The following is a 26335-nucleotide window of genomic DNA, read 5'->3' as shown; positions in this document are numbered from 1 at the left end:
GACAATATGGAAAAAAAAAAAGCACACAAAGATTACAGCAAGGGCAGGCAAGTTGGGTTGGGTTGGGTTGGGGGGTGGGTTAAGGGGACTGGAAGCGCAGCGAGAAGGGAAACAACATTTGTTAATCAACAAGTGCAGTGCAGTTTAAAACCAGATCTTTACCAGCCACATTCATAGAGGTCAGCTGCAAGGAAGAGTTAGAAAGACAGAAACGCACACAGTTAGTCACAGCAGGTTATCAATAACAACAACAACAACAACAATGGAGGCAGGGAACAATGGAGGCTTGAGGAAAACCAGAATCCAAGATGGCCGACAGTGCTCGAATGACCGTAGGTGAATGAAGGGACTTGCAGAGTTCACCAAGAACACAAGTGGTTTTGTAGTGACATGTAAAGTGTTGGATTTCAGATGTTTTGTGTCCAAAAGATGCATTAAGTTTAACTGAAGTAAACAGGTTTTGGAGGGATATGGACCTAGTGTGGGACGAGTGTGGCTGGGACAAGTTGGCCGGTGTGGGCAAAAGGTTGTATTCTCTATGAAGTGCTCCCGTCTCTCAGCTGACTCGAGGAATAGAGAAGGGGCCTGTTGGGAAGAAACAAAAGGCAAAGAACGTGGAACTTTGAACGCCAACAAGCAGGCAAGAACAAGTTACACAATAACAAGTTTGAAACTTGCAAACAAAGTCATGTCGACTCCTGCTGTCAATGAACTGGGATAACTCCACAGGGAACAAAAATGGTCAAAAATCATAAATTTTCCACACAACTCTGGCTGCACATGAAACGTTAACGAACAATTCTATTTAATATAGTGTGCTCAGTTTGAAAAAGGGTCTCAACCCAAAGCGCCACCCATTCCCTCTCTCCAGAGATGTCCCGCTGAGATACTCCAGCATTTTGTGTCCATCTTCAATTCTATTTCAATGGTAGGAACATATTGAAATGGGACTAATCTTCAGAAGAAACGTTCAGTTCATGACAAAAAGCCAAGCACGGACTTTAACATCGTGGAGCTTGCGATCCTTTGCTGAGGATCGGCTACGGAGAGCTCCAACCGCGGGGCCTGTGGACTTTAACACCGTGAAGCCCGCGGTCTCTGTTAAGAAGAGGCCGACACGGGAGCTCCATGCCGCAGAGAAAGTTTCAATTCCGTCCCGACGCGGGAGTTTCGATCATCCCGACGCGAGGGTCTCGGACAGTCGGCAGCGGCGACTGCGGACGGTTCAACAGCCCCGACTGCGGGTAAACAAAGAGGAAGTGATTGAACTTTACTACCTTCCATCACATCGAAGAATGTGGAATCCGCTGGTGGAGCAATAGAGTGCAGAAGAGATTCACCAGGAGGTTGACTGGAATAGAGGGCTTTACTCATCTGGAACAATTTCATAGCCTGGGATTATTCTCATTGTACAATATGAGGCTGAGGGATCACTGCAGATGGATCCAATGCACTACAATATTGAGAACCATATTCTTCACCCCATCCTCTCCTCTGCTCCATCCGTTGTACTTGAGTTTAAATTGATTGTATGTATCCATTGTGTATGGTATGTTGGCATTCATAGCAAGAGGATTTGAGTATAGGAGCAGGGAGGTTCTGCTGCAGTTGTACAGGGCATTGGTGAGACCGCACCTGGAGTATTGTGTACAGTTTTGGTCTCCTAATCTGAGGAAAGACATTCTAGCCTTAGAGGGAGTACAGAGAAGGTTCACCAGATTGATCCCTGGGATGGCAGGACTTTCATATGAAGAAAGACTGGATAGACTCGGCTTGTACTTGCTGGAATTTAGAAGACTGAGGGGGGATCTTATAGAAACATATAAAATTCTTAAAGGGTTGGAGAGGCTAGATGCGGGAAGATTGTTCCCGATGTTGGGGAAGTCCAGAACCAGGGGTCACAGCTTAAGAATAAGGGGGAAGTCTTTTAGGACCGAGATGAGAAAACATTTCTTCACACAGAGAGTGGTGAATCTGTGGAATTCTCTGCCACAGAAGGTAGTTGAGGCCAGTTCATTGGCTATATTTAAGAAGGAGTTAGATGTGGCCCTTGTGGCTAAGGGGGTCAGAGGGTATGGAGAGAAGGCAGGTATGGGTTACTGAGCTGGATGATCAGCCATGATCATATTGAATGGCGGTGCAGGCTCGAAGGGTCCAATGGCCTACTCCTGCACCTATTTTCTATGTTTCTATGTATCTGATCTGTTTGGTTTGCATGCAAAACAAAGCTTTTCATTGCACCTCAGTCGGTGTGATATTAAACCTATATTTAGACAATCCTTATTGGTGTACAAAATGAAGAGGGGCATGGAGAGGTGGATAATGAAGTCTCAAATGAGGAGAGGGGATGGATTTAATGTGAGTGGAGAAATTTAAAGGAGAACCAGGGGCGGTAGAGTTGCTGCCTCACAGTGCCTGAAGTCTGAAGAAGGGTCTCGACCCGAAACGTCGCCCATGCCTTCGCTCCTGAGATGCTGCCTGACCTGCTGAGTTACTCCAGCATTTTGTGAATAAATACCTTCGATTTGTACCAGCACCTGCAGTTATTTTCTTACAGTGCCAGAGACCCGGGTTCGATCCTGTCTGTACGGAATTTGTACGATCTTCCCATGACCTGTGTGGGTTTTCTCTGAGAACTTCGGTTTCCAAAGAGGTATAGGTTTGTAGGTTAAATGGCATGATGTAATTTTTTTTTTTTAAATTCGTCCCTAGTGTGTGTAGGATAGTGTTAATATGCAGGGACAGCTGGTCGGTGCGGACTCCACGGCCCTGTTTCCAAGCTGTACCCAAGGGACAGGTTTTTCAGAGTGTGATGGCTATGCAGCTGCAAAAGGTGTAGACACATACACCGATCAGCCAAAACATTATGACCACCTGCCCAATATGCTGTTGGTCCTCCGTGTGCAGCCCCACACGCAGCAGGGTGCGATGCACTGTGTATTGTGACACATTCCTCCCGTGACCACCATTAAAATTTTCTGTGACTTGTGCCACAGCAGAACCTTCTGTCGGTTCGGACCAGACGGGATCGCCTTCGTTGCCCTCGCGCATCGATGAGCCTTGGACGCCCAACACCCTGTCTGTCGCCGGTTTGTGGTTTGTCCCTCCTCGGACCACTGTCGGTAGGCACTCACCACTGCTGACCGGGAGCACCCCACAAGCCTTGCCATTTCAGAGATGCTCTGACCCAGTCGTCTGGCCATAACAATTTGGCCCTTGTCAAAGTCGCTCAGGTCTTTACTCCTGCCCATTTCTCCTGCATCCAACACATCAACTTCAAGAACTGACTGTTCACTTGCTGCCTAATATATCCCACCCCTTGACAGGTGCCATTGTAACAAGATAACCAATGCTATTCACTTCGCCTGTCAGTGGTCATAATGTTTTGGCTGATCGGTGTACGATGACAATGTCAAATGACATTTGGACTATACATGGGTGGGAAAGGCGTAGAAGATTACAGGTTGAACGCAGGCAAAGTGGGAGAAGTCAATAGACAATAGACAATAGGTGCAGGAGGAGGCCATTCGGCCCTTCGAGCCAGCACCGCCATTCAATGTGATCATGGCTGATCATTCTCAATCAGTACCCCGTTCCTGCCTTCTCCCCATACCCCCTGACTCCGCTATCCTCAAGAGCTCTATCCAGCTCTCTCTTGAATGCATTCAGAGAATTGGCCTCCACTGCCTTCTGAGGCGGAGAATTCCACAGATTCACAACTCTCTGACTGAAAATGTTTTTCCTCATCTCAGTTCTAAATGGCCAACACCTTATTCTTAAACTGTGGCCCCTTGTTCTGGACTCCCCCAACATTGGGAACATGTTTCCTGCCTCTAACGTGTCCAACCCCTTAATAATCTTATACGTTTCGATAAGATCTCCTCTCATCCTAAATTCCAGTGTATACAAGCCTAGTCGCTCCAGTCTAGATAGGCACCATGGCTAGCATGGACAACTTGGGCTGAAAGGCCTGTTTGCGCTGTACAATTCCCACTCTGGAACATCGCAAGGTCTGCACTCCACCGTTAGATTTTCTTCTCTTCAGGCAACTTGAGAATATCCACTCCACAAGTCAAAATGGAGTTACCTCTTTACTCAACTTGCTGCAAGTAACGGTCAGGATTATTTTTTGAAAGGTTGGGCCAAAATAAATACTGCTCATCTGACATCTGGCATTCCCCATGTTCCAAACATAGTCTTACATCTGGTCTTACACCAGCCGCAAATTCTTCTCTTGCGATACCAGCAACCACATTGGCAGACAGCAAATGCAAGCCCATGACTCTCCAGTCAATGAATAGATTAACCACTTGCGTCGGAAGAAACTGCAGATACGGATTTACACCGAAGACAGACACAAAGCGCTGGAGTAACTCAGCGGGACAGGCAGCATCTCTGGGGGGAAGGAATGGGCGAGACCTTTTTGGGTCGAGACCTTTCGTCAGCTTCTTCAGACCTGAAGAAGAGTCTCGACCAAAAAAGTCACCCATTCCTTCTCTCCAGAGATGCTGCCGGTCCCGCTGAGTTGTGTCTGTCTTAGGTTAACCACTTGTTGAGACCAGTGTTGCAAAGGTGACCAAGCATTATGCTCCAGTTCCAATTCAGGTGGAGGGGGGGGGGGGGGGGGGAATGGAGAGAAACCATTTCTTCTGCAGGTAGCAGAAACTGGCAGAAGGAAGGAAATAATTATTTAAGCAGGGAGGTAAAAACCTGGGGCGCAGCAGCACTGAAAGGGCGGGGAGAATCAGATTCAGTCGTGAAAAGTTGGATAAATTGCTGAAAGGGGGAAAAAAAAAATGCAGAGTTGTCAAAATGGCTCTTCCAACAAAAGCTTGGATTATAACTGACTTTTTACACTGTCTGGCTTCATGTACAGGAACAATACCTTGGCTATTTTTCCATCATCTTTCTTCTTTGCACCTTGGAGGGATTCGTAATGATGCCTGGCACTATCGTAATCGACAAGCTTCCTCCCACGCTTCGCGATACGAGTCTGCAACAAGAAAGCGGGCAGTGACAAATGTTTAATCATACTTTATTAGCCAAGTATGTTTGGCAACGTACGAGGAATCTCGTTTGCCATGTGAGTCACCCATAGAACTCCACCCTCCAAAACCCGTCCTAATCCCATCATGTTGGTCATCCAAGGCAGGCAATCTCCTTCCCTTGGTCTGCATTTCTGATTCTTGTCTCAAAACCCCGGGCATCTCAGGCGTGGCGTAACAGCAGAGCTGCTGTCTTACAGAGCCAGAGACCCGGGTACGGTCCCGACCACGGGTGCACGGCTGTACGGAGTTTGTAGGTTCTCCCCGTGGCCTGCGTGGGATTAGAATGGCGTCAAGGGTTATGGGGAGAAGGCAGGAGAAAGGGATGAGGAGGCTAGAGATCAGCCATGATTTGAATGGCGGAGCGGACTCGATGGGCCGAACAGCCTAATTTTCTACTCATATAACTTGCGAAGAACATTGATTTCAGATAGTTCCTCTGTCCCTCACTTTCCCCCTCCCCTTCCCAGTTCTCCCACTAGTCTCCCTGTCTCCAACTACATCCTATCTTTGTCCCGCCCCCCTGACATCAGTCTGATGAAGGTCTCGACCCGAAACGTCACCCATTCCCTCTCTCCAGAGATGCTGCCTGACCCGCTGAGTTGCTCCAGCATTTTGTGATACCTTCGATTTGTACCAGCATCTGCAGTTATTTCCCTACACAACTTGTGAAGACTTGGTCAGTGCTCTGATTTCACTGTTTCAATTGTTAACAAAATACCAACCATTCTTGATACTTTTGTGTTAAAGGCAGAAAGAAGAAATTTTAAAAGCCCGGAAGACATTTGAAGAAATTAATATCGGCTTGCAGGAAGAGTTGTCATCACTACGGAACAGGTAGGTGTCAGGTCTGTCAGTAAGTCTACTTCATGTTAAATGGAAAGGACTCGTAAAGATGCAGACTGGCCAAGAATTCGCTGGTCGGCGCTGACTCGGTGGGCCGAAGGGCCTGTTTCCACGCTGTGTCTCTAAACTAAAATGTCAAATTCTGCTCATCCCTCCCGAAACAATAAACTAAAAGGGTCTCGACCCGAAACGCCACCCATTCCTTCTCTCCAGAGATGCTGCCTGACCCGCTGAGTTACTCCAACATTTTGTGATACCTTCGATTTGTACCAGCATCTGCAGTTATTTTCCTACCCAACTAAACCTCAGCCATTCTTTCCCCAATCCAATTTATTCTTGACAAGCGACTCACGTTAAGTCCGTCTTTTCATAGTTTTATTCCCCCTAACTTTAGTTACTCCACAAAAAAAAACCTGATATACTGTAAAAAAAAATTATATATATATATATATGTAGTGGTCAGGAATGTGTGAGAGATGAGATTTTAGCCATTTTAAAAGTTGAAAGCAAATGACGATTGAATGTCAAAAGCAGAAGGAGACATGGAATGACTCACTTTGATATCTGGAAACTGGCCAAGGTAAGTGTCTAGAGTCAGGAGAGCTTGATCCACCAGCTTCTGATGATAATCGGTCCAGAGAAGTTCGGTACTCTGGAAGAGAGGATCATGACAGAAGAGAAACATCACATATCAAAGTTATAGCAGCTGACAAAGACAATATCAGGGCCAAACCACAAGGCCATTTAATGTCCAATGATTTACTTCAACATCTGTTTCCACTCCATTTAGTAACCATTGATTTATGCTCATCTTCAACATGTTACAGACAATAGACAATAGGTGCAGGAGTAGGCCATGCGACCCTTCGAGCCAGCACCACCATTCATCGTGATCATGGCTGGTCATCCATAATCTGTACCCCGTTCCTGCCTTTTCCCCATGTCCCCATGTGGAGGGAGGGGGGGAGGGAGGGGTGAAGGGAGGGAGGCTGGGGTGAAGGGATGGGGGGGGAGTGAGGAAGGGGTGAAGGGATGGGGAGATGGAGGGGAGGGGAGGGGAGGGGAGGGGAGGGGAGGGAGGGAGGGAGGGAGGGAGGGAGGGAGGGAGGGAGGGAGGGAGGGAGGGAGGGAGGGAGGGAGGGAGGGAGGGAGGGAGGGAGGGAGGGAGGGAGGGAGGGAGGGAGGGAGGGAGGGAGGGAGGGAGGGAGGGAGGGAGGGAGGGAGGGAGGGAGGGAGGGAGGGAGGGAGGGGGGAACGGGTGATGGGAATGGGGAGGGGTGAGGAGGGGGTGCTGCACCAATGCAGGAGAGGTTTAGACCCAACAGGTCCACTTAATCTAGTGTTTCAAGAAGATCCCCTCTCATCCTTCTAAATTCCAGAGTATACAAGCCCAGTCACTCCAGTCTTTCAACATACGACAGTCCCGCCACTCACTCAGTTATCCCTGGGATGGTGGATTCCAAAGATCCAGTTCTCTCAATGTTGGTTTTCTACGTACCTAGTCCAAGTGGCTGAGTCTATTGCCCCTAGTTCAGAAGCGCCAGTGTGACGAAATACCCCCTTTGCGTCCCATCAAGTGAAATATTAAAATATAATTAAAATACGAGTATTAAAATATAATGAGATCATCTCATCAAAATTGCACCCAATAGCTAATGGACTTTTGACACCCACCTCCAAAAGACCAGCAATAAACTAAAAATAGTGAGTCATAGAGTGATACAGTGTGGAAACTGTCACTATGTTTCTATGTTTCTATGGTCCAACTCACCCACACCGGCCAACAATGTCCCAGCTACATTAGTCCCACCTGCCTGCGCTTGGTCCATATCCCTCCAAACCTGTCCTATCCATGTACCTGTCTAACTGTTTCTTAAATGATGGGATAGTCCCAGCCTCAACTACCTGCTCTGGCAGCTTGTTCCATACACCCACCACCCTTTGTGTAAAAAAGTTACCCCTCGGATTCCTATTAAATTTTTTCCCCTTCGCCTTGAAACTGTCCTCCGGTCCTCGATTCCCCTACTCTGGGCAAAAGACTCTGTGCATCTACCTGATTTATTCCTCTATAAGATCTCCCCTCATCCTCCTGCGCTCCATGGAATAGAGCCCCAGCCTACTCAACCACTCCCTATAGCTCATACCTTCCAGTCCTGGCAACATCCTCGTAAATCTTTTCTGAACCCTTTCAAGCTTGACAATATCTTTCCTGTAACATGGTGCCCAGAACTGAACACAATATTCTAAATGCAGTCTCACCAACGTCTTACTGTATACAGCTGCAACATGACCCCCCAACTTCTGTACTCAATACTCTGACTGATGAAGGCCAAAGTGCCAAAAGTCTTTTTGACCACCTTATCTATCTACCTGTGACTCGACCTTCAAGGAACTAAGCACCTGTACTCCTAGATCCCTCTGCTCTACAACACTACCCAGAGGCCTACCATTTACTGTGTAGGTCCTGCCCTTGTTCGACGTCCCAAAATGCAACACCTCACACTTCTCCGTATTAAATTCCTTCAACCATTCCTCTGCCCACCTGGCCAATCGATCCAAATCTTGCTGCAATCGTTCACAATCATCTTCACGATCTGCAAAACTACTAACATGACAAATCTGGTCACGATCCCCTAAAATGGTTATTTAGAAAGTGCTACTTCCCCATAGGTCCACCGTTGGACACAGACACTAATTTAGAAAAAGTCTTCAAGTCGGATGTTGGTCTTTCAAAATGAGGCAGGTTCTTCATATGCATTGTTCCACTAATAGAAACATAGAAAATAGGTGCAGGAGGAGGCCATTCGGCCCTTCAAGCCAGTACCGCCATTCATTGTGATCATGGCTGATCATCCACAATCAGTAACCTGTGCCTAACTTCACCCCATAACCCTTGATTCCACTAGCCCCCAGAGCTCTATCTAACTCTCTCTTAAATCCATCCAGTGATTTGGCCTCCACTGCCCCCTGTGGCAGAGAATTCCACAAATTCACAACTAAACCTTCTCACCTCGGATTTAAATGGCCTCCCCGTTATTCTAAGACTGTGGCCCCTGGTTCTGGACTCCCACAACATTGGGAACATTTTTCCTGCATCTAGTCCTTTTATAATTTTATATGTCTCTATAAGATCCCCTCTCATCCTTCTAAACTCCAGTGAATACAAGCCTAGTCTTTTCAATCTTTCCTCATATGACAGTCCCGCCATCCCAGGAATCAATCTCGTGAACTTATACTGCACTACCTCAATTACAAGGATGTCCTTCCTCAAATTAGGAGACCAAAACTGTACACAATACTCCAGTTGTGGTCTTACCAGGGCCCTATACAACTGCAGAAGAACCTCTTTACTCCTGTACTGAAATCCTCTCGTTACAAAGGCCAACATGCCTTTAGCTTTCTTCACTGCCTGCTGTATCTGCACGCCAACTTTCAGTGACTGGTGTACAAGGACACCCAGGTCTCGCTGCACTTCCCCCTTACCTAACCTGACATCATTGAGATAATAATCGGCCTCCTTGTAATATTGTACTTACTACAAAATGGAAGGCAAGACTGCCCATGGCAAACTGACTCTTTGGCAGTGATGTGTGGGCAGAAAAATAAGCAGCACACGGGGCATTGAAAGACTGACCTCTGAAATGGTGTGCACAGTTTCTTTGCCAACCCAGTCCGGCTCGTAAATCTCCTCCAGCAATTCGGACAACTTCTTGGTGGCTTCATGCATAGCTGGAGAAACAAAAATTAAACCCACATATTAACTCAACACACTTTTACAGTTACCGTGAAGGGACAAACAAAAATCAGTAAAAATTTGGGCGGCACAGTGGTGCAACTGCCGAGTCGTTGCCTTACAGCGCCAGAGATCCAGGTTCAATTCTGACTACAGGTGCTGTTTGTACAGAGTTCCTACGTTCTTCCTGTGACCTGCGTGGGTTTTCTCCGGGCGCTCCGGTTTCCTCCCACACTCCGAAGACGTACAGGTTTTGTAGGTTAATTGCCTTTGTGAAATTGTCCCTAGTGTGCGTACGTTAGTGTGATCACTGGTCAGCGTGGACTCAAGTTGGACAAAGAGAATGTTTCCGCACTGTATCTCTAAAGGCTAAATGTCTTATGTGTGAAAATAAAAGGACCTTGATATCACAGACACACAATCACACAAAGAAATGCCATAAATGTTCTTAGTCAGCAAAATGAACTCCGGGCAGCTTCTCAGATTATACTCTGCAGGACATGTTCATGAGTGACAAGAGCAGAATTAGGCCATTCCCCTCTTAACCCCATACGCCTGCCTTCTCTCCGTAACTCCCGACACCCACACCAATCAAGAATCTATCTCTGCCTTGAGTATATCCATTGACTAGGCCTCCACAGCCTTCTGTGGCAATGAATTCCACAGATTCACCACCCTCTGACTAATGAAATTTCACCTCATCTCCTTTCTAAAAGAGCGTCCTTTTATTCTGAGGCTGTGACCTCTGGTCCTAGGTCCTAGACTCTCCCACTAGTGGAAGCATCCTCTCCACATCCTCTCCACTGCAAGCGAGTTCGGTATCTCAACTGCGCACGTCCAGGTCATTCGCGATGAACATTCTCGCTGGCTGAGCTGCTGCGTGTAGACAGACCTGCTTTTCATCCATATTTTCCAGTTTTGCTTCTTCGAGGCAAGAAAATACTGCTTTCAAAAAATATTAACCAGGTGTATTTATGGTTAATCTGCACAAAAACGACGATGATTTTGTTGGTTTTTACTGCTTTATGCTTCGGATACCAAACTCGCATATTCTCCAGAATTCTGGTGCAGCGAAAGGCGTTTGTGTGTTAACCAGTCATCAGAAAGGCAACACATGATAAAAAATCAATTCAATTCAAGTGGAACTGAACTCTGATCATAACAAAGACAGACACAAAATGCTCGAGTAACTCAGCGGGTCAGGCAGTATCTCTGGATGAATGAACAATGGATGAAGGTGTCTCCATCCGAAACGTCACCCAGTCCTTCTCTCCAGAGATGCTGCCTGACCCGCTGAGTTACTCCAGCATTTTGCATCTACCTTCGATTTAAACCAGCATCTGCAGTTTTGTTTTTTCCCCCTAGAGTTTGAAGGGAGGTGGGCAGAAACAGTTTCCCCGTTGATCGCATTGAATGGCGGTGCTGGCTCGAAGGGTTGAATGGCCTACTCCTGCACCTATTGTCTATTGTTGCAAATTGACAGTTGTGGCTGTGACACACATTCTACATCCACCTATTCAGTCTGAAGAAGGGTCTCGACCCAAAACGTCACCCAGTCCTTCTCTCCTGAGATGCTGCCTGACCCGCTGAGTTACTCCAGCATTTTGTGTCTACCTTCGATTTAAACCTTCTGCATCCACTTATTCAGGAGATACCTGTAGTATTGTGTACAGTTTTGGTCTCCTAATCTGAGGAAAGACATTCTAGCCTTAGAGGGAGTACAGAGAAGGTTCACCAGATTGATCCCTGGGATGGCAGGACTTTCATATGAAGAAAGATTGGATAGACTAGGCTTATACTCGCTGGAATTTAGAAGACTGAGGGGGGATCTTATAGAAACATATAAAATTCTTAAGGGGTTGGAGAGGCTAGATGCGGGAAGATTGTTCCCGATGTTGGGGAAGTCCAGAACCAGGGGTCACAGCTTAAGGATAAGGGCGAAGTCTTTTAGGACCGAGATGAGAAAACATTTCTTCACACAGAGAGTGGTGAGTCTGTGGAATTCTCTGCCACAAAAGGTAGTTGAGGCCAGTTCATTGGCTATATTTAAGAGGGAGTTAGATGTGGCCCTTGTGGCTAAAGGGATCAGGGGATATGGAGAGAAGGCAGGTACTGGTTACTGAGCTGGATGATCAGCCATGATCATATTGGATGGCGGTGCAGGCTCGAAGGGCCGAATGGCCTACTCCTGCACCTATTTTCTCTGTTTCTATGTTTCAATACGTGCTCCTCCCACAGCACAAAGTTGCACAAATGCACATGGCTTTGGCCAATGACATATAAAACAAAATAAATAACAAAGTCAATCATATGTTCATTCAAATATGGTCCTGTAAGCATGTCCACTACAAGTTACAATGCAAAAGAAAAGAAAATGGTGCAAGTATATTGAACTAATTTATACGAAAATAACTGCAGATGCTGGTACAAATCGAAGGTATTTATTCACAAAATGCTGGAGTAACTCAGCAAGTCAGGCAGCATCTCAGGAGAGAAGGAATGGGTGACGTTTCGGGTCGAGACCAGTCTGGAGAAGGGTCTCGACCCGAAAAGTCGCCCATTCCTTCTCTCCTGAGATGCTGCCTGACCTGCTGAGTTACTCCAGCATTTTGTGAATTAATTTATACAATCACAAGATTATAACAGAAAATTAGAATGTCAAATACTGATTAAAATTATCCAATGTTATGGGAATCAGAAGAGACATGATCGGTCAATAGACAATAGACAATAGGTGCAGGAGGAGGCCATTCGGCCCTTCGAGCCAGCACCGCCAATCAATGTGATCATGGCTGATCATTCTCAATCAGTACCCCGTTCCTGCCTTCTCCCCATACCCCCTGACTCCGCTATCCTTAAGAGCTCTATCTAGCTCTCTCTTGAATGCATTCAGGAGACTCGTGCCTAAGTTTTGTACTACACAACTTTACATAGAAGCATAAAGCAATAAAAGCCACACAATCTTGGCAGTTTTGTACAAATTAACCATAAATACACCTGGTTAATAGTTTTTGAAAGCAGTATTTTCTTACCTCGAAGAAGCAAAACTGGAAAATACGGATGAAACGCAGGTCTGTACACACACAGTAGCTTAGCCGGCTAGAATGTTTATCGTGAATGACCAATGACCTGGTCGTGCACAGTCGAGATACGGAACTCTCTTTATTTATCTATCTATCTATCTATTTATTTATTTTCCGGTCAATACAATACAACAGATTGACCATACAGTTGTGAAAGTCAAATAGTGCGAAATTATTGTATCAAAAATAACACAATATAATCACAGATGATATTTTCTGACCAAAAAAAAAAGGTGTAGGCAGAAGCGAAATCTTATCGTGCCTACCCTTAATACGTAACAAAATATAATTTAATATAAAACACAACATCATAAGTCAGAAGCAGGTTATCAAAACATAGAAAGAAACACAAATATAGTCGAGAACCATCATTTCTGTCGTGTCAATCATTTCTCAGCGCTGATCACATATTTTGTGTCTTTCAAATATAATATTTTTGAACGTTTTCTTGAATTTACACATATTACTACACTCTTTTAATTCATTGTTGCAACTATTGAGTAAGTTTTAACGACACCCCCCCCCCCCCCCACCTCATCCTTCTCATCTCCAGTGAGCACAGGCCCAGTGCCGTCAAATGCTCATCGCGTGTTAACCCACTCGTTCCTGGGATAATTCACACAAATGGGCGCAGGGTACAATCCCTCTAACCTTTCACAGAAGTCAGGTACGTCCGTAGATCCTTCTGCAGTTTAGATCCTTCAGTCTATGAGATAGAGAAAAACAAAAAAAGTCCATTTGTACAATTACAACACTTCGGATGGCTGTAAAACAGTACACAGTAAAATTGCACATGAAACTAATGCCGATCCACAAGACTTCAAAACTTCACAGCGTTCTCCCCACAAAGGCGGTGCAGCAGTAGAGTTGACCCTTGCAGCGCCAGGGACCCGGGTTCCATCCTGACTACGGGCGGTTATCTGGAGTTCTCCCCGTGACCTGCACGGCGGCACGGTGACACAGCGGTAGAGTTGCTGCCTTACAGCGCTTGCAGCACCGGAGACACGGGTTCGATCCCGACTACGGGTGCTGCTGTCTGTACGGAGTTTGTACGTTCTCACCGTGACCTGCGCGGGTTTTCTCCAAGATCTTCGGTTTCCTCCCACACTCCAAAGACGTGCAGGTTTGTAGGTTAATCGGCTTGGTATAAATGGAAATTGTCCCCAGTGCGTGTAGGAGAGTGTTACTGTGCGGGGATCGCTGGTCGGCGCGGACCCGGTGGGCCGAAGGGCCTGTTTCCGCGCTGTATCTCTAAACTAAACTAAACTACATTGGTTTGCTCCCATTTCCTCCCACACTCCAAGCACGTACGGGTTTGTAGGTTAATTGGCTTTGGTATCATTGTAAATTGTCCCTAGTGTGTGTCGGATAGTGTAGGAAGGAACTGCAGATGTTGGGGGAGTCCAGAACCAGGGGCTACAGTTTAAGAATAAGGGGTAGGTCATTTATAATGGAGATGAGGAAAAACCTTTTCACTCAGAGAGTTGTAAATCTGCGGAATTCTCTGCCTCAGAAGGCAGTGGAGGCCAATTCTCTGGATGCTTTCAAGAGAGAGTTAGATAGAGCTCTGAATGATAGCGGAGTCAGAGGGTATGGGGAGAGGGCAGGAATGGGGTACTGATTGTGGATGATCAGCCATGATCACATTGAATGGTGGTGCCGGCTCAAAGGGCCGAATAGCCTACTCCTGCACCTATTGTCTATTGTCTATCACATTGAATGGTGGTGCCGGCTCAAAGGGCCGAATAGCCTACTCCTGCACCTATTGTCTATTGTCTATCACATTGAATGGCAGTGCTGGCTCGAAGGGCCGAATGGCCTACTCCTGCACCTATTGTCTATTTGTTGAAACCTAAGATAGCCACAAAAAGCTGGACTCTGAAGGGTCTCAATCTGAAATATCACCCATTCCTTCTCTCCAGAGATGCTGCCCGACCCGCAGTTACTCCAGCTTTTTGTGTCCATCGTCATGTGCAGGATAGTGTTTGTTTGCGGGGATCGCTGGTCGGCACGGACTCGTTAGGCCAAAGGGCCTGTTCCCGCACAGCATCTCTAAACTAAACGGCAAATGAATGAACACATTGTACAGTGTCATTGGAACAACAAAAATGCATTGTTTGCATTCAGTGGGCCGAATATGCCCACTTCCACCCTCGAAACTAAAGTAAATTGTGATTCTTTCCGAGTTTCATGCAAATGTTCCAATTATCCGATTCGAATAACATAAACCCAAGTCAGGTCATATCACACGGAATACACATTAATAGATAATAGATAATAGGTGCAGGAGTAGAGCCAGTGGATGTGGTGTACCTCGACTTTCAGAAAGCCTTTGACAAGGTTCCACATAGGAGATTAGTGGGCAAAATTAGAGCACATGGTATTGGGGGTAGGGTACTGACATGGATAGAAAATTGGTTGACAGGCAGAAAGCAAAGAGTGGGGATAAATGGGTCCCTTTCAGAATGACAGGCAGGAACCAGTGGGGTACCGCAAGGCTCGGTGCTGAGACTGCAGCTGTTTACAATAGACAATAGGTGCAGGAGGAGGCCATTCGGCCCTTCGAGCCAGCACCGCCATTCAATGTGATCATGGCTGATCATTCAAAATCAGTACCCCATTCTCTGCCTTCTCCCCATACCCCTATTAAAACAGGGCAAGAGTAATGGAGCAGTCCACAACCTCGCTCCACATGCATTGGGAATGTTAATCCCCAAGATCTGGACTTTCCAAGAGTTTCGTTTTAGTTTAGAGATACAACGCGGAAGCAGGGGCTTTGGTCAACGGAGTCCGGACTGACCAGCGATCTCTGGTCTGCACTAACAATCGGACGAGAGGTCAGAATTAAAGGACGTTCCTATCGGAAGGAGAGGAGAAAGCATTTCTTTAGTCAGAGTGTGGGTGAATCTGTGGAATTCTTTGCCACAGAAGGCTGTGGAGGCCAAGTCAATGGATATTTCTTTTAAAGCAGAGATAGATAGATTCTTGATTACTACGGGTGTCAGGGGTTATGGGGAGAAGGCAGGAGAATGGGGTTAAGTGGGAGGGAAAGATCAGGCATGATTGAATGGCAGGGTAAAATAGATGGGCCGAATGGCCTAATTCTGCTCCTATCACTTACGACCTTATGACCCAAGTCTACTCCACCATTCAATCATGGCTGATCTATCTTTCCCTCAACCCCATTCTCCTGCCTTCTCCCTATAACCCCTGTACTAATCAAGAATCTGTCAATCTCCAACTTTGAAATATCCATTGAGTTGGCCTACACAACCGTCTGTGGCAATGAATTCCACAGATTCACCACCCTCTGACTAAAGAAATTCCTCCTCATCTCCTTTCTAAAAGTACGCCCTTTTATTCTGAAGCTATGACCTCTGGTCCTAGACTCTCCCACTAGTGGAAACATCCTCGCCACATCCACTCTGTCCGGGTCTTTCACTGTTCAGTACGTTTCAATGAGGTCCCCCTTCATTAAGCTCCACTTAACGTTAGACCAACACCAATATTCAGGGAGTGCTGCACTTCACCTACCTCCATCCATGGTAGATTTTTTTTAGATTTAAAGATTTACAGACACAGCGCAGAAACAGGCCCTTCGGCCCACCGGGCCCAGCGGGCCCAGCGATCCCCGCACATTAACACTATCCTACACCCACTAGGGACAATTTTCACATTTGCCCAGCCAATTAACCTACATACCTGTACGTCTTTGGAGTGTGGGAGGAAACCGAAGATCTCGGGGAAAACCCACGCGGGTCACGGGGAGAACGTACAAACTCCGTACAGACAGCACCCGTAGTCGGGATCGAACCTGAGTCTCCGGCGCTGCATTCGCTGTAAGGCAGCAACTCTACCGCTGCGCCACGTTAATCTTTGAACCAAGTGCTTGGATCCAGAAAGTATCCACATCACCATCGAAACACTAAAAATCTCGTTTGTTTGTTTGTTTGTTCCTGAGGGGGAGAGGAGGGGAGGAGAGGCCATCAGGACTGTTGACTATTATAATTCCAGGGACTAAATTTTATTTTCTGTATTAATTTTAATTTATATGCTGTAATTGTAATTTTTGTTGGCACAATCCGCAGGCATTGCCACTTTCAATAGACAATAGACAATAGGTGCAGGAGGAGGCCATTCGGCCCTTTGAGCCAGCACCGCCATTCAATGTGATCATGGCTGATCATTCATTTCACTGCACATCGTGTATGTGTACGTGACAAATAAAGTTGACTTGACCAATGCAGGAGAGGTTTGGGCCCAACGGGTCCACTTGGTCTAGTTTGGAATAAAGACCATGAGTGGGCCCCACAGTGCTTCTGCTGCTGCCTAATCACCAGTGGCCCAGATTCTATCCCAACCTCAGGTGCTGTTTGTGCAGAGTTTGCACGTTCTCCCTGTGACCACATGGGTTTCCTGCGGATTCTCCGGTTTCCTCAACCACTCCAAAGATGTGCACGTTAATTGGCCTCTGTAAATTATCCCTAGTTGCAGGGGGCGGACGCGAATGTGAGACAACAGATATAGTGTGAACAGTCGTCGTGGGTTCTGTGGGACGGTGGGCCGTATCTCCAAACAGAGCGCTGTGCACGCGGCTCACTGCAGAAAAAACTGACTGCTCTAATCCCCGAATGACAATAATCGAACCATCTTGGACCATCCACAAAATTGAAAGGAAATGAGGATTCAATTTGAGATACCTGCTACGAAGACAGATCTGTATAGCAATTCATTCTTCCCTCGCACAATTAAAGAAAAGCCACCAGCATCCACAAAGACTCTTCACACCCCTGCAACAGTCTGTTCGAACTTCTACCATCGGGCAGACGATACAAGGCCTTCTACGCCCGCACCTCCAGACTCAGGAACAGCTTCATCCCCAGGGCCATAGCTGCTATGAACCGGTCCCGCTGAGCCGGATGGTCACATCGCACAGCGAACCGGCACAGGTCTACTTGCACTTTATTCTGTTTTAAGACTGTTCCAATTTGTTTCATCGGGTTGTTTAAATTAATACTGACTAGCTAATTGATTTATTGCATCGTATGGGAGGCGCATTCCCAATCTCGTTGTACCCCTGTACAATGACAATAAAGATATATTGTATTGTATTGTAAAGCATGGAATGGTCTTCACCCTACTATAGTTACTCAACCAGATGCAACTACATTTAAGGCAGCTCTTCTTCTCCAAGAAGCCCTTCTTGCTTAAGTCCATACTCCGCCACCTCCAGCTTAAATTCCATTTGGAATATTTTGGAGGACCAAGAGGATCATTGAGCATCACCATCAAGATTAACCTCAAGTTTAATTCAACACCGCTTACCAGTTGCTTATTGAAGTTCTGCACGCAATGCTCAAATTGCTCATCTTTCGTCTCGTCAGCCTTGCCCAGCTTTTGAAGGACCTACAAATCGTAAAGGAGAGTAAAATGAGATGCAAGAGAAGTATTGCCGGGGCGAGGGGTTGCACTGAAGGGGATAGGACACGTTGAGATGAGTCAAAACAGCAGTCACAACATCTCAATGGGGATGAAATATTAATGTACACACCCGTCAGTTGATGTGCAGATGTCTCCAGGGGTCAAGCTTGCTGCGCCCCCTAATGCACTAGACTTTTAGACTTTAGAGATGCAGCGTGGAAACAGGCCCTTCGGCCCACCGAGTCTGTGCCGACCAACAATCAACCCATACACAATAGACAATAGACAATAGGTGCAGGAGGAGGCCATTCAGCCCTTCGAGCCAGCACTGCCATTCAATGTGATAATGGGTGATCATTCTCAATCAGTACACGGTTCCTGCCTTCTCTCCATACCCATATCCTTAAGAGCTCTATCTAGATCTCTCTTGAATGCATACAGAGAATTGGCCTCCACTGCCTTCTGAGGCAGAGAATTCCACAGATTTACAACTCTCTGACTGAAAAAGTTTTTCATCATCTCAGTTCTAAATGGCTTACCCCTTATTCTTAAACTGTGGCCCCTTGTTCTGGACTTCCCCAATACTGGGAACATGTTTCCTGCCTCTAACGTGTCCAACCCCTTAATAATCTTATACGTTTCGATAAGATCCCCTCTCATCCTTCTAAATTCCAGTGTATGATAGCCTAGTCGCTCCAGTCTTTCAACATATGACAGTCCCGCCATTCCGGGAATTAACCTAGTAAACCTACGCTGCACGCCCTCAATAGCAAGAATATCCTTCCTCAAATTTGGAGACCAAAACTGCACACAGTACTCCAGATACGGTCTCACTAGGGCCCTGTACAACTGCAGAAGGACCTCTTTGCTCCTATACTCAACTCCTCTTGTTATGAAGGCCAACATTCCATTGGCTAACTTCACTGTCTGCTGTACCTGTATGCTTCCTTTCAGTGACAAGCACTATCCTACCGAGTAGGGACAATTTCCAATCCTTTTTGTACCGAAGGCAAATAAACTACAATCTTCTACGTCTTTGGAGTGTGGGAGGAAACCGGAGCACCCGGGAAAAACTCACGGAGAGAATGTGCAATCTCCGTACAGACCACACCCTTGGTCAGGAGCGAACCAGTGTCTCTGGCGCTCTAAGTCAGCAACTCTACCGCTGCGCCACCGTGCTGCCCACGGTTAACGAATGTAAAATACACGTGACTCCACTGGTACAGCTTGCTGTACGCCTTAATGGTACAAACACAAGTGTTTTAGAGTTTAGATACACAGCGTGGAAAACAGGGCCTTCAACCCACTGAGTCCATGCAGACCATCATAGAAACATAGAAAATAGGTGCAGGAGTAGGCCATTCGGCCCTTCGAGCCTGCACCGCCATTCAATATGATCGTGGCTGATCATCCAACTCAGTATCCTGTACCTGCCTTCTCTCCATACCCCCTGATCCTTTTAGCCACAAGGGCCACATCTAACTCCCTCTTAAATATAGCCAATGAACTGGCCTCAACTACCTTCTGTGGCAGAGAATTCCACAGATTCACCACTCTCTGTGTGAAAAAAAACTTTCTCATCTCGGTCCTAAAAGACTTCCCCCTTATCCTTAAACTGTGACCGCCACCCATACGCTAGTACTAGGTTATCCCACTTTTCCCATCCAACACACCAAGGGCAATTAACAGCAGCCAATTAATCTACAAATCTGCACGTCTTCAGGATGTGGGCGGAAACCGGAGCATCCAGCGAAAACATACTACACCGTCAAAGGGAGAATGTAAGACCTCCACATGGACAGCACCCAGAGTCAACATTGACCCCCGGTCTCCGGTGCTGTGAGGCAGCAATTCTACCACCACGTCACGTTAAATGTTTAGTTCAGTTTAGAGATACAGCGCGGAAACAGGCCCTTCGGCCCACCGGGTCCGCGCCGACCAGCGATCCCCGCACATTACCACCATCCTACACCCACTAGGGACAATTTTTACATTTATACCAAGCCAATTAACCAACATACCTGTACGTCTTTGGAGTGTGGGAGGACACCGAAGATCTTGGAGAAAACCCACGCAGGTCACGGGGAGAACGTACAAACTCCGTACAGGCAAGCACCCGTAGTCGGGATCGAACCCGGGTCTCCGGCGCTGCACTCGCTGGAAGGCAGCAACTCTACCGCTGCGCCACCGTGACCGCCCTTAATGTGTTAATCAATTGTGGGAGCAGCATCAAGAATGAAGAGTTGAACTAAACTAACCCGCATACATTTTTGGCAGCCATCTAATTTACATTTTGACCCAGTGCAAGAAATCCTGATCTTAAAGAGAAGTCAATTTTTAAAGAGGTAATAATGGTGCATTTGGATTGCAGTAAAAGGATAAGTCCAAGTCAGCATGGATTTATGAAAGGGAAATCATGCTTGACTAATCTTCTGGAATTTTTTTGAGGATGTGATAAGTAAAATGGATGAAGGGGAGCCAGTGGATGTTGTGTATCTAGACTTCCAGAAAGCCTTTGATAAGGTCCCGCATGGGAGATTGGTGACTAAAATTAGAGCACATGGTATCGGGGGTAGGGTGTTGACATGGATAGAAAATTGGTTGGCAGACAGGAAGCAAAGAGTAGGAGTAAACGGGTCCTTTTCAGAATGGCAGGCAGTGGTGAGTGGAGTACCGCAAGGATCGGTGTTGGGGCCGCAACTGTTTACCATATATATTAATGATTTGGAAGAAGGAATTAGAAGCAACACTAGCAAGTTTGCGGATGACACAAAGCTGGGTGGCAGTGCGAACTGTGAAGAAGTTGTTAGGAGGTTGCAGGGTGACCTGGACAGGTTGAGTGAGTGGGCAGATGCACATATAGATAAATGTAAGGTTATCCACTTTGGCGGCAAAAACAATATTATCTCAATGGTGTTAGGTTAGGTAAAGGGGAGATGCAGCGAGACCTGGGTGTCCTTGTACACCAGTCACTGAAAGTTGGCGTGCAGGTACAGCAGGCAGTGAAGAAAGCTAATGGATTGTTGGCCTCCATAACAAGAGGATTTCAGTGTAGGAGTAAAGAGGTTCTTCTGCAGTTGTATAGGGCTCTGGTGAGACCACATCTGGAGTATTGTGTACAGTTTTGGTCTCCTAATTTGAGGAAGGACATCCTTGTAATTGAGGCAGTGCAGCGTAGGTTCACGAGATTGATCCCTGGGATGGCGGGACTGTCATATGAGGAAAGATTAAAAAGACTAGGCTTGTATTTGCTGGAGTTTAGCAGGATGAGGGCAAGTCCAGAACCAGGGGCCACAGTCTTAGAATAAAGGGGAGGCCATTAAAAACTGAGGTGAGAAAAAACTTTTTCACCCAGAGAGATGTTAATTTGTGGAATTCTCTGCCACAGAGGGCAGTGGAGGCCAAATCACTGGATGGATTTAAGAGAGAGAGTTAGATAGAGCTCTAGGGGCTAGTGGAATCAAGGAATATGAGGAGAAGGCAGGCACGGGTTATTGATTGTGGACGATCAGCCATGATCACAATGAATGGCGATGCTGGCTCAAAGGGCCGAATGGCCTCTTCTTGCACCTATTTTCTATGTTTCTATAAGAATCACTCAGACAGTGGTCCAGTGGAAGCGGTGCTAAAGAAATACCATCATTCCATTGGCAGGAGAATGGTGTTAAGAGGGAAAGATAGATCAGCCATGATTGAATGGCGGAGTAGATTTCATGGGCCGAATGGACTAATTCTGATCCTATCACATGAACTATGAATTATAAAATTGTCGATAATACTTTATAAAAAGTACTATTGGTCGTAGAAATCTCAACACCTACATTTCAAACCATTCTGAAGTGCAAGCTAGGAAATATTAATAATAAAAGGACCAGCCAGACTATGGCAGTATGTTTAGCAGGACAGGGTTTGAGATCACCACAATAGACAATAGACAATAGGTGCAGGAGGAGGCCATTCGGCCCTTCGAGCCAGCACCGCCATTCAATGTGATCATGGCAGATCATTCTCAATCACTACCCCGTTCCTGCCTTCTCCCCATACCCCCTGACTCCGCTATCCTTAAGAGCTCTATCTAGCTCTCTCTTGAATGCATTCAGAGAATTGGCCTCCACTGCCTTCTGAGGCAGAGAATTCCACAGATTCACAACTCTCTGACTGAAAAAGATTTTCCTCGTCTCAGTTCTAAATGGCCTACCCCTTATTCTTAAACTGTGGCCCCTTGTTCTGGACTCCCCCAGCATTGGGAACATGTTTCCTGCCTCTAACGTGTCCAACCCCTTAATAATCTTATACGTTTCGATAAGATCTCCTCTCATCCCTCTAAATTCCAGTGGATACAAGCCTAGTCGCTCCAGTCTTTCAACATACGACAGTCCCGCCATTCCGGGAATTAACCTAGTAAACCTACGCTGCACGAGATCAATATAGAACAGAAAAATACAGCACAGTCTCTTTGGCGCACAATGTCTGTGCTGAACATCGATGCCATGACCAGAAGGTTGTGGAGGCCAAGTCAATGGATATATATAGTTTTTACAGCGGAGATAGATAGATTCTTGATTAGTCCGGGTGTCAGGGGTTAGGAGGGTGAGATAGATCAGCCATGATTGAATGGCGGAGTAGACAAATGGCCAAATTCTGCTTCTTTTTTTTGGGTATTTTTTTTTAGAGATACAGCGCGGAAACAGGCCCTTCGGCCCACCGGGTCCGCGCCGCCCAGCGATCCCCGCACACTAACACTATCCTACACCCACTGGGGACAATTTCTACATTTACCAAGCAAATTAACCTACAAACCTGCACGTCTTTGGAATGTGGGAGGAAACCGAAGATCTCGGAGAAAACCCACCCAGGTCACGGGGAGATCGTACAAACTCCGTACAGACGGCGCCCGTAGTCAGGATCAAACCTGTGTCTCTGGCGCTGCATTCGCTGTAAGGCGGCAACTCCACCACTGCGCCACCGTGACCGCCCTGTCCTTTCACTGACCTCACTGAAAAAATGCCATTTGGGCGGCACGGTGGCGCAGCGGTAGAGTTGCTGCCTCATAGCGAATTCAGCGCCGGAGACACAGGTTCTATCCCGACTACGGGTGCTGTCTGTACAGAGTTTGTACGTTCTCCCCGTGACCTGGGTGGGTTTTCTGGTTAATTGGTATGGTAAATGTAAAAATTGTCTTCAGCGTGTGTGTAGGATAGGGTTAATATGCGGGGGTCGCCGGTCGGCGCGGACTAGGTGGGCCGAATGGCCTGTTTCCGCGCTGTATCTCTAAACTAGACTAAACTTAAGACCAACTCTTAGCTGCCTGCACATAATCCATGTCCCTCCACTCCATACATCTCTTAAATCCCCACTATTGTTATATGGTTTGCTGCTGACATTCGAGACCTGGGATGCTTCAAGTTTCCAACATTAATTATATTTCAGACTTCCACTGCAGGGTTTTAGCTTGTTCCGTTGAATTACATTTCTGCCTGGTGGCATTCAATTCAATGAAAGCCGGAAAGTTACTAAAACTATTTTATTTTTTTTAAAATACAGAATACAGACAGTTATAAAAGCTTTTCACTGTACCTCGTTACTCGTGGCAATAAACTAAACTGAAACGCTTATTTTCGCTGAAGCTTCCCACTGAAATTTAAAATGCCATCGCGGTTTGCACAACCCCTCCTTGTAGAGATGGATAAAATCATGAGAGGAATAGATCTTCGGTTTCCTCCCACACTCCAAAGACGTACAGGTATGGAGGTTAATTGGCTGGGCAAATGTTAAAAAAATTGTCCCTAGTGTGTGTAGGATAGTGTTAATGTGCGGGGATCGCTGGGCGGCGCGGACCCGGTGGGCCGAAGGGCCTGTTTCCGCGCTGTATCTCTAAAATAAAATCGAGTAGATGCACAGAGTCTATTGCCCAGAGTAAGTGAATCGAGGCCGAGAGTAAGTGAATCGAGGACCAGAGCGTGCAGGTTTAAGATGAAGGGGGGAAAGAGTTAACAGGAATCTGAGGGGTGACTTGATCGCACAAAGGGTGGTGGGTGCATGGAACAAGCTGCCAGAGGAGGTAGTTGAGGCTGGGACTATCCCAACATTTAAGAAGCAAGCCGTTAAATAGAAGATAGACACAAAAAGCTGGAGTAACTCAGCAGGACGGGCAGCATCTCTGGAGAGAAGGAATGGGTGACGTTTCGGTTCGAGACCCTTCTTCATACTTGTGTCTATCTTCGGTTTAAACCAGCATCTGCAGTTCCTTCCGACACACTTTAAGAGGACGTTAAACAGGTGCATGGATAGAACAGGTTTGGAGGGATACTGACCAAATGCAGGCAGGTGGGTCATGTTGCCCGGAGTGGGAAGGCTGGGCCGAAGGGCCTGTTTCCATGCTGTATAACTCTAACCCCTGACTGATAGGGTGGTTGAAGAATTGATTTTTTTTAATCGATTATTTTAGTATCACATGGACCGAGATACAGTGAAAAGCTTTTGGTGTGTGTTAGCCAGTCAGTGGAAAGACTATACATGATTACAAGCAAGTCACCAATTGCACAGGGTAATGGGAATAACATTTAGTGCCAGATAAAGTCCAGTGGAGTCCGATTAAAGATAGTCTGAGGGTCTCCAGTGAGGTAGATAGTAGCTCAGGACTGCTCTCTAGTTGTTGGTAGGATGGTTCAGTTGCCCGATAACAGCAAGAAAAAAACTGTCCCTGAACCTGGAGGTGAGTGTTTTCACACTTCTGTACTTTTTGCCAACTGTCCCGTATCAGCCGGGACATCCCGTATATTGGGCTAAATTGGTTTGTTCCGTACAGGACCGCCCTTGTCCCATATTAGGCCCAGACGGTGCTGTAGGCCCGGACTCTGTGTGCTTGGACACTTTGAGCGTTGCTGGCTCGATGGGGTCGAATGGCCTACTCCTGCACCTATTGTCTATTGACACTGTATGCCTGGACACTGTAGGCCCAGACACTGTAGCCTGGGGGCCGCATTTGTGCCGGACAGTGTAGGCCCGGGCTACGGCTAACGGAGGTTGCCTTGCAACCTGCCTCCCGGCCCAGGCGGCCGCCATTGGTGGAGTGGGAGCATGTGGCAGGGTGAGGTCATGTTTGGCGCGGGGGCAGTGACGTCACCCTTTGTCCCTTATTCTGGAGTGAGGAAGTTGGCAACCCTACTTTTGCCTGATGGGAGACGGGAGAAGAGAGAGTGATGGTCATGCTGAGGCTACCAGTTCACTGCACCAAGGCGCCGACACATGACACAGCAACCCCAAAATATCAGCCTGAATTTAAAGTAAATGCATGAGACAAGACCCCAAGGGAGGGCTCCATTTCTGTCAGCCCTGCAGTGATCGATTGTCGATTGTATCCCTCAGTGTCATCTCGCTCTCCATACAGATCTGTTGCAACGCACGTCATGTAGGGGATGACCTTGCATCCTGCAGATATCTACAGCTCTGCTGAATCAGCACAAACATGCTTGCTGGTTACACATTTTTAACGAAATCCAAGAAAGACTGCCCGCAGAACCCAATTGGAGCCAACTTAAGAGCGAAATAAGACTCAAGGATCATTCCAATAACTCAAAAGGCCTGGATTGTGTGGATGTGGAGAGGATGTTTCCACCAGTGGGAGAGTCCAGGACCAGAGGTCACAGCCTCAGAATTAAAGGACGTTCCTTTAGGAAGAAGGTTTTTAGTTTGGTTTAGAGATACAGCGTGGAAACAAACATGGAAACACAGAGTCCGCACCGACCAGCAATCCCCGTACACTAACGCTATCCTACACACACTAGGGACAATTTACATTTTACACCTAGCCAATGAACCTACAAACCTGTACATCTTTGGAGTGTGGGTGGAAACCGAAGATCTCGGAGAAAACCCACGTGGTCACGGGGAGAACGTACAAACTCCGTACAGACGGCACCTGTAATGGGGATCGAACCCGGGTCTCTGGCGCTCCAAGCGCTGTGAGGCAGCAACTCTACCGCTGCATCACCGTGCCGCCGAGATGAGGAGGAATTACTTTAGTCAGAGGGTAGTGAATCTGGAAATCATCACCACAGAATGCTGTGAAGGCGAAAGTCAATGGATATTCTTAAGGCAGAGATAGATTCTCGATTAGTACGGGTGTCAGGGGTTAAGGGGAGAAGGCAGGGAATGGAGGTGAAGAGGGAAAGACAGATCAGCCATGATTGAATGGCAGGGTAGAC

General features: G+C 46.8%; 1 protein-coding gene across 8 annotated transcripts in view; it reads right to left on the bottom strand.

Moving 5' to 3' along the window:
• LOC144595734 (myc box-dependent-interacting protein 1-like) overlaps positions 1-26335 on the bottom strand; it is a 147933-nt gene that overhangs the window by 70528 nt on the left and 51070 nt on the right. For all 8 annotated transcript variants that reach the window (XM_078403304.1, XM_078403308.1, XM_078403303.1 and 5 more), the window contains exons 2-6: positions 18033-18113; positions 13359-13413; positions 9526-9620; positions 6448-6543; positions 4886-4993 (exon numbers count right to left, since the gene is read on the bottom strand). In XM_078403304.1, the coding sequence (XP_078259430.1) occupies positions 4886-4993; positions 6448-6543; positions 9526-9620; positions 13359-13413; positions 18033-18113 (435 nt within the window). The remainder of the gene's footprint in view (positions 1-4885; positions 4994-6447; positions 6544-9525; positions 9621-13358; positions 13414-18032; positions 18114-26335) is intronic.

This window comes from Rhinoraja longicauda, chromosome 8, assembly GCF_053455715.1.
Source record: "Rhinoraja longicauda isolate Sanriku21f chromosome 8, sRhiLon1.1, whole genome shotgun sequence".
NCBI classification, from domain to species: domain Eukaryota; kingdom Metazoa; phylum Chordata; class Chondrichthyes; order Rajiformes; family Arhynchobatidae; genus Rhinoraja; species Rhinoraja longicauda.
This window is presented reverse-complemented; position numbering and strand designations above follow the sequence as displayed.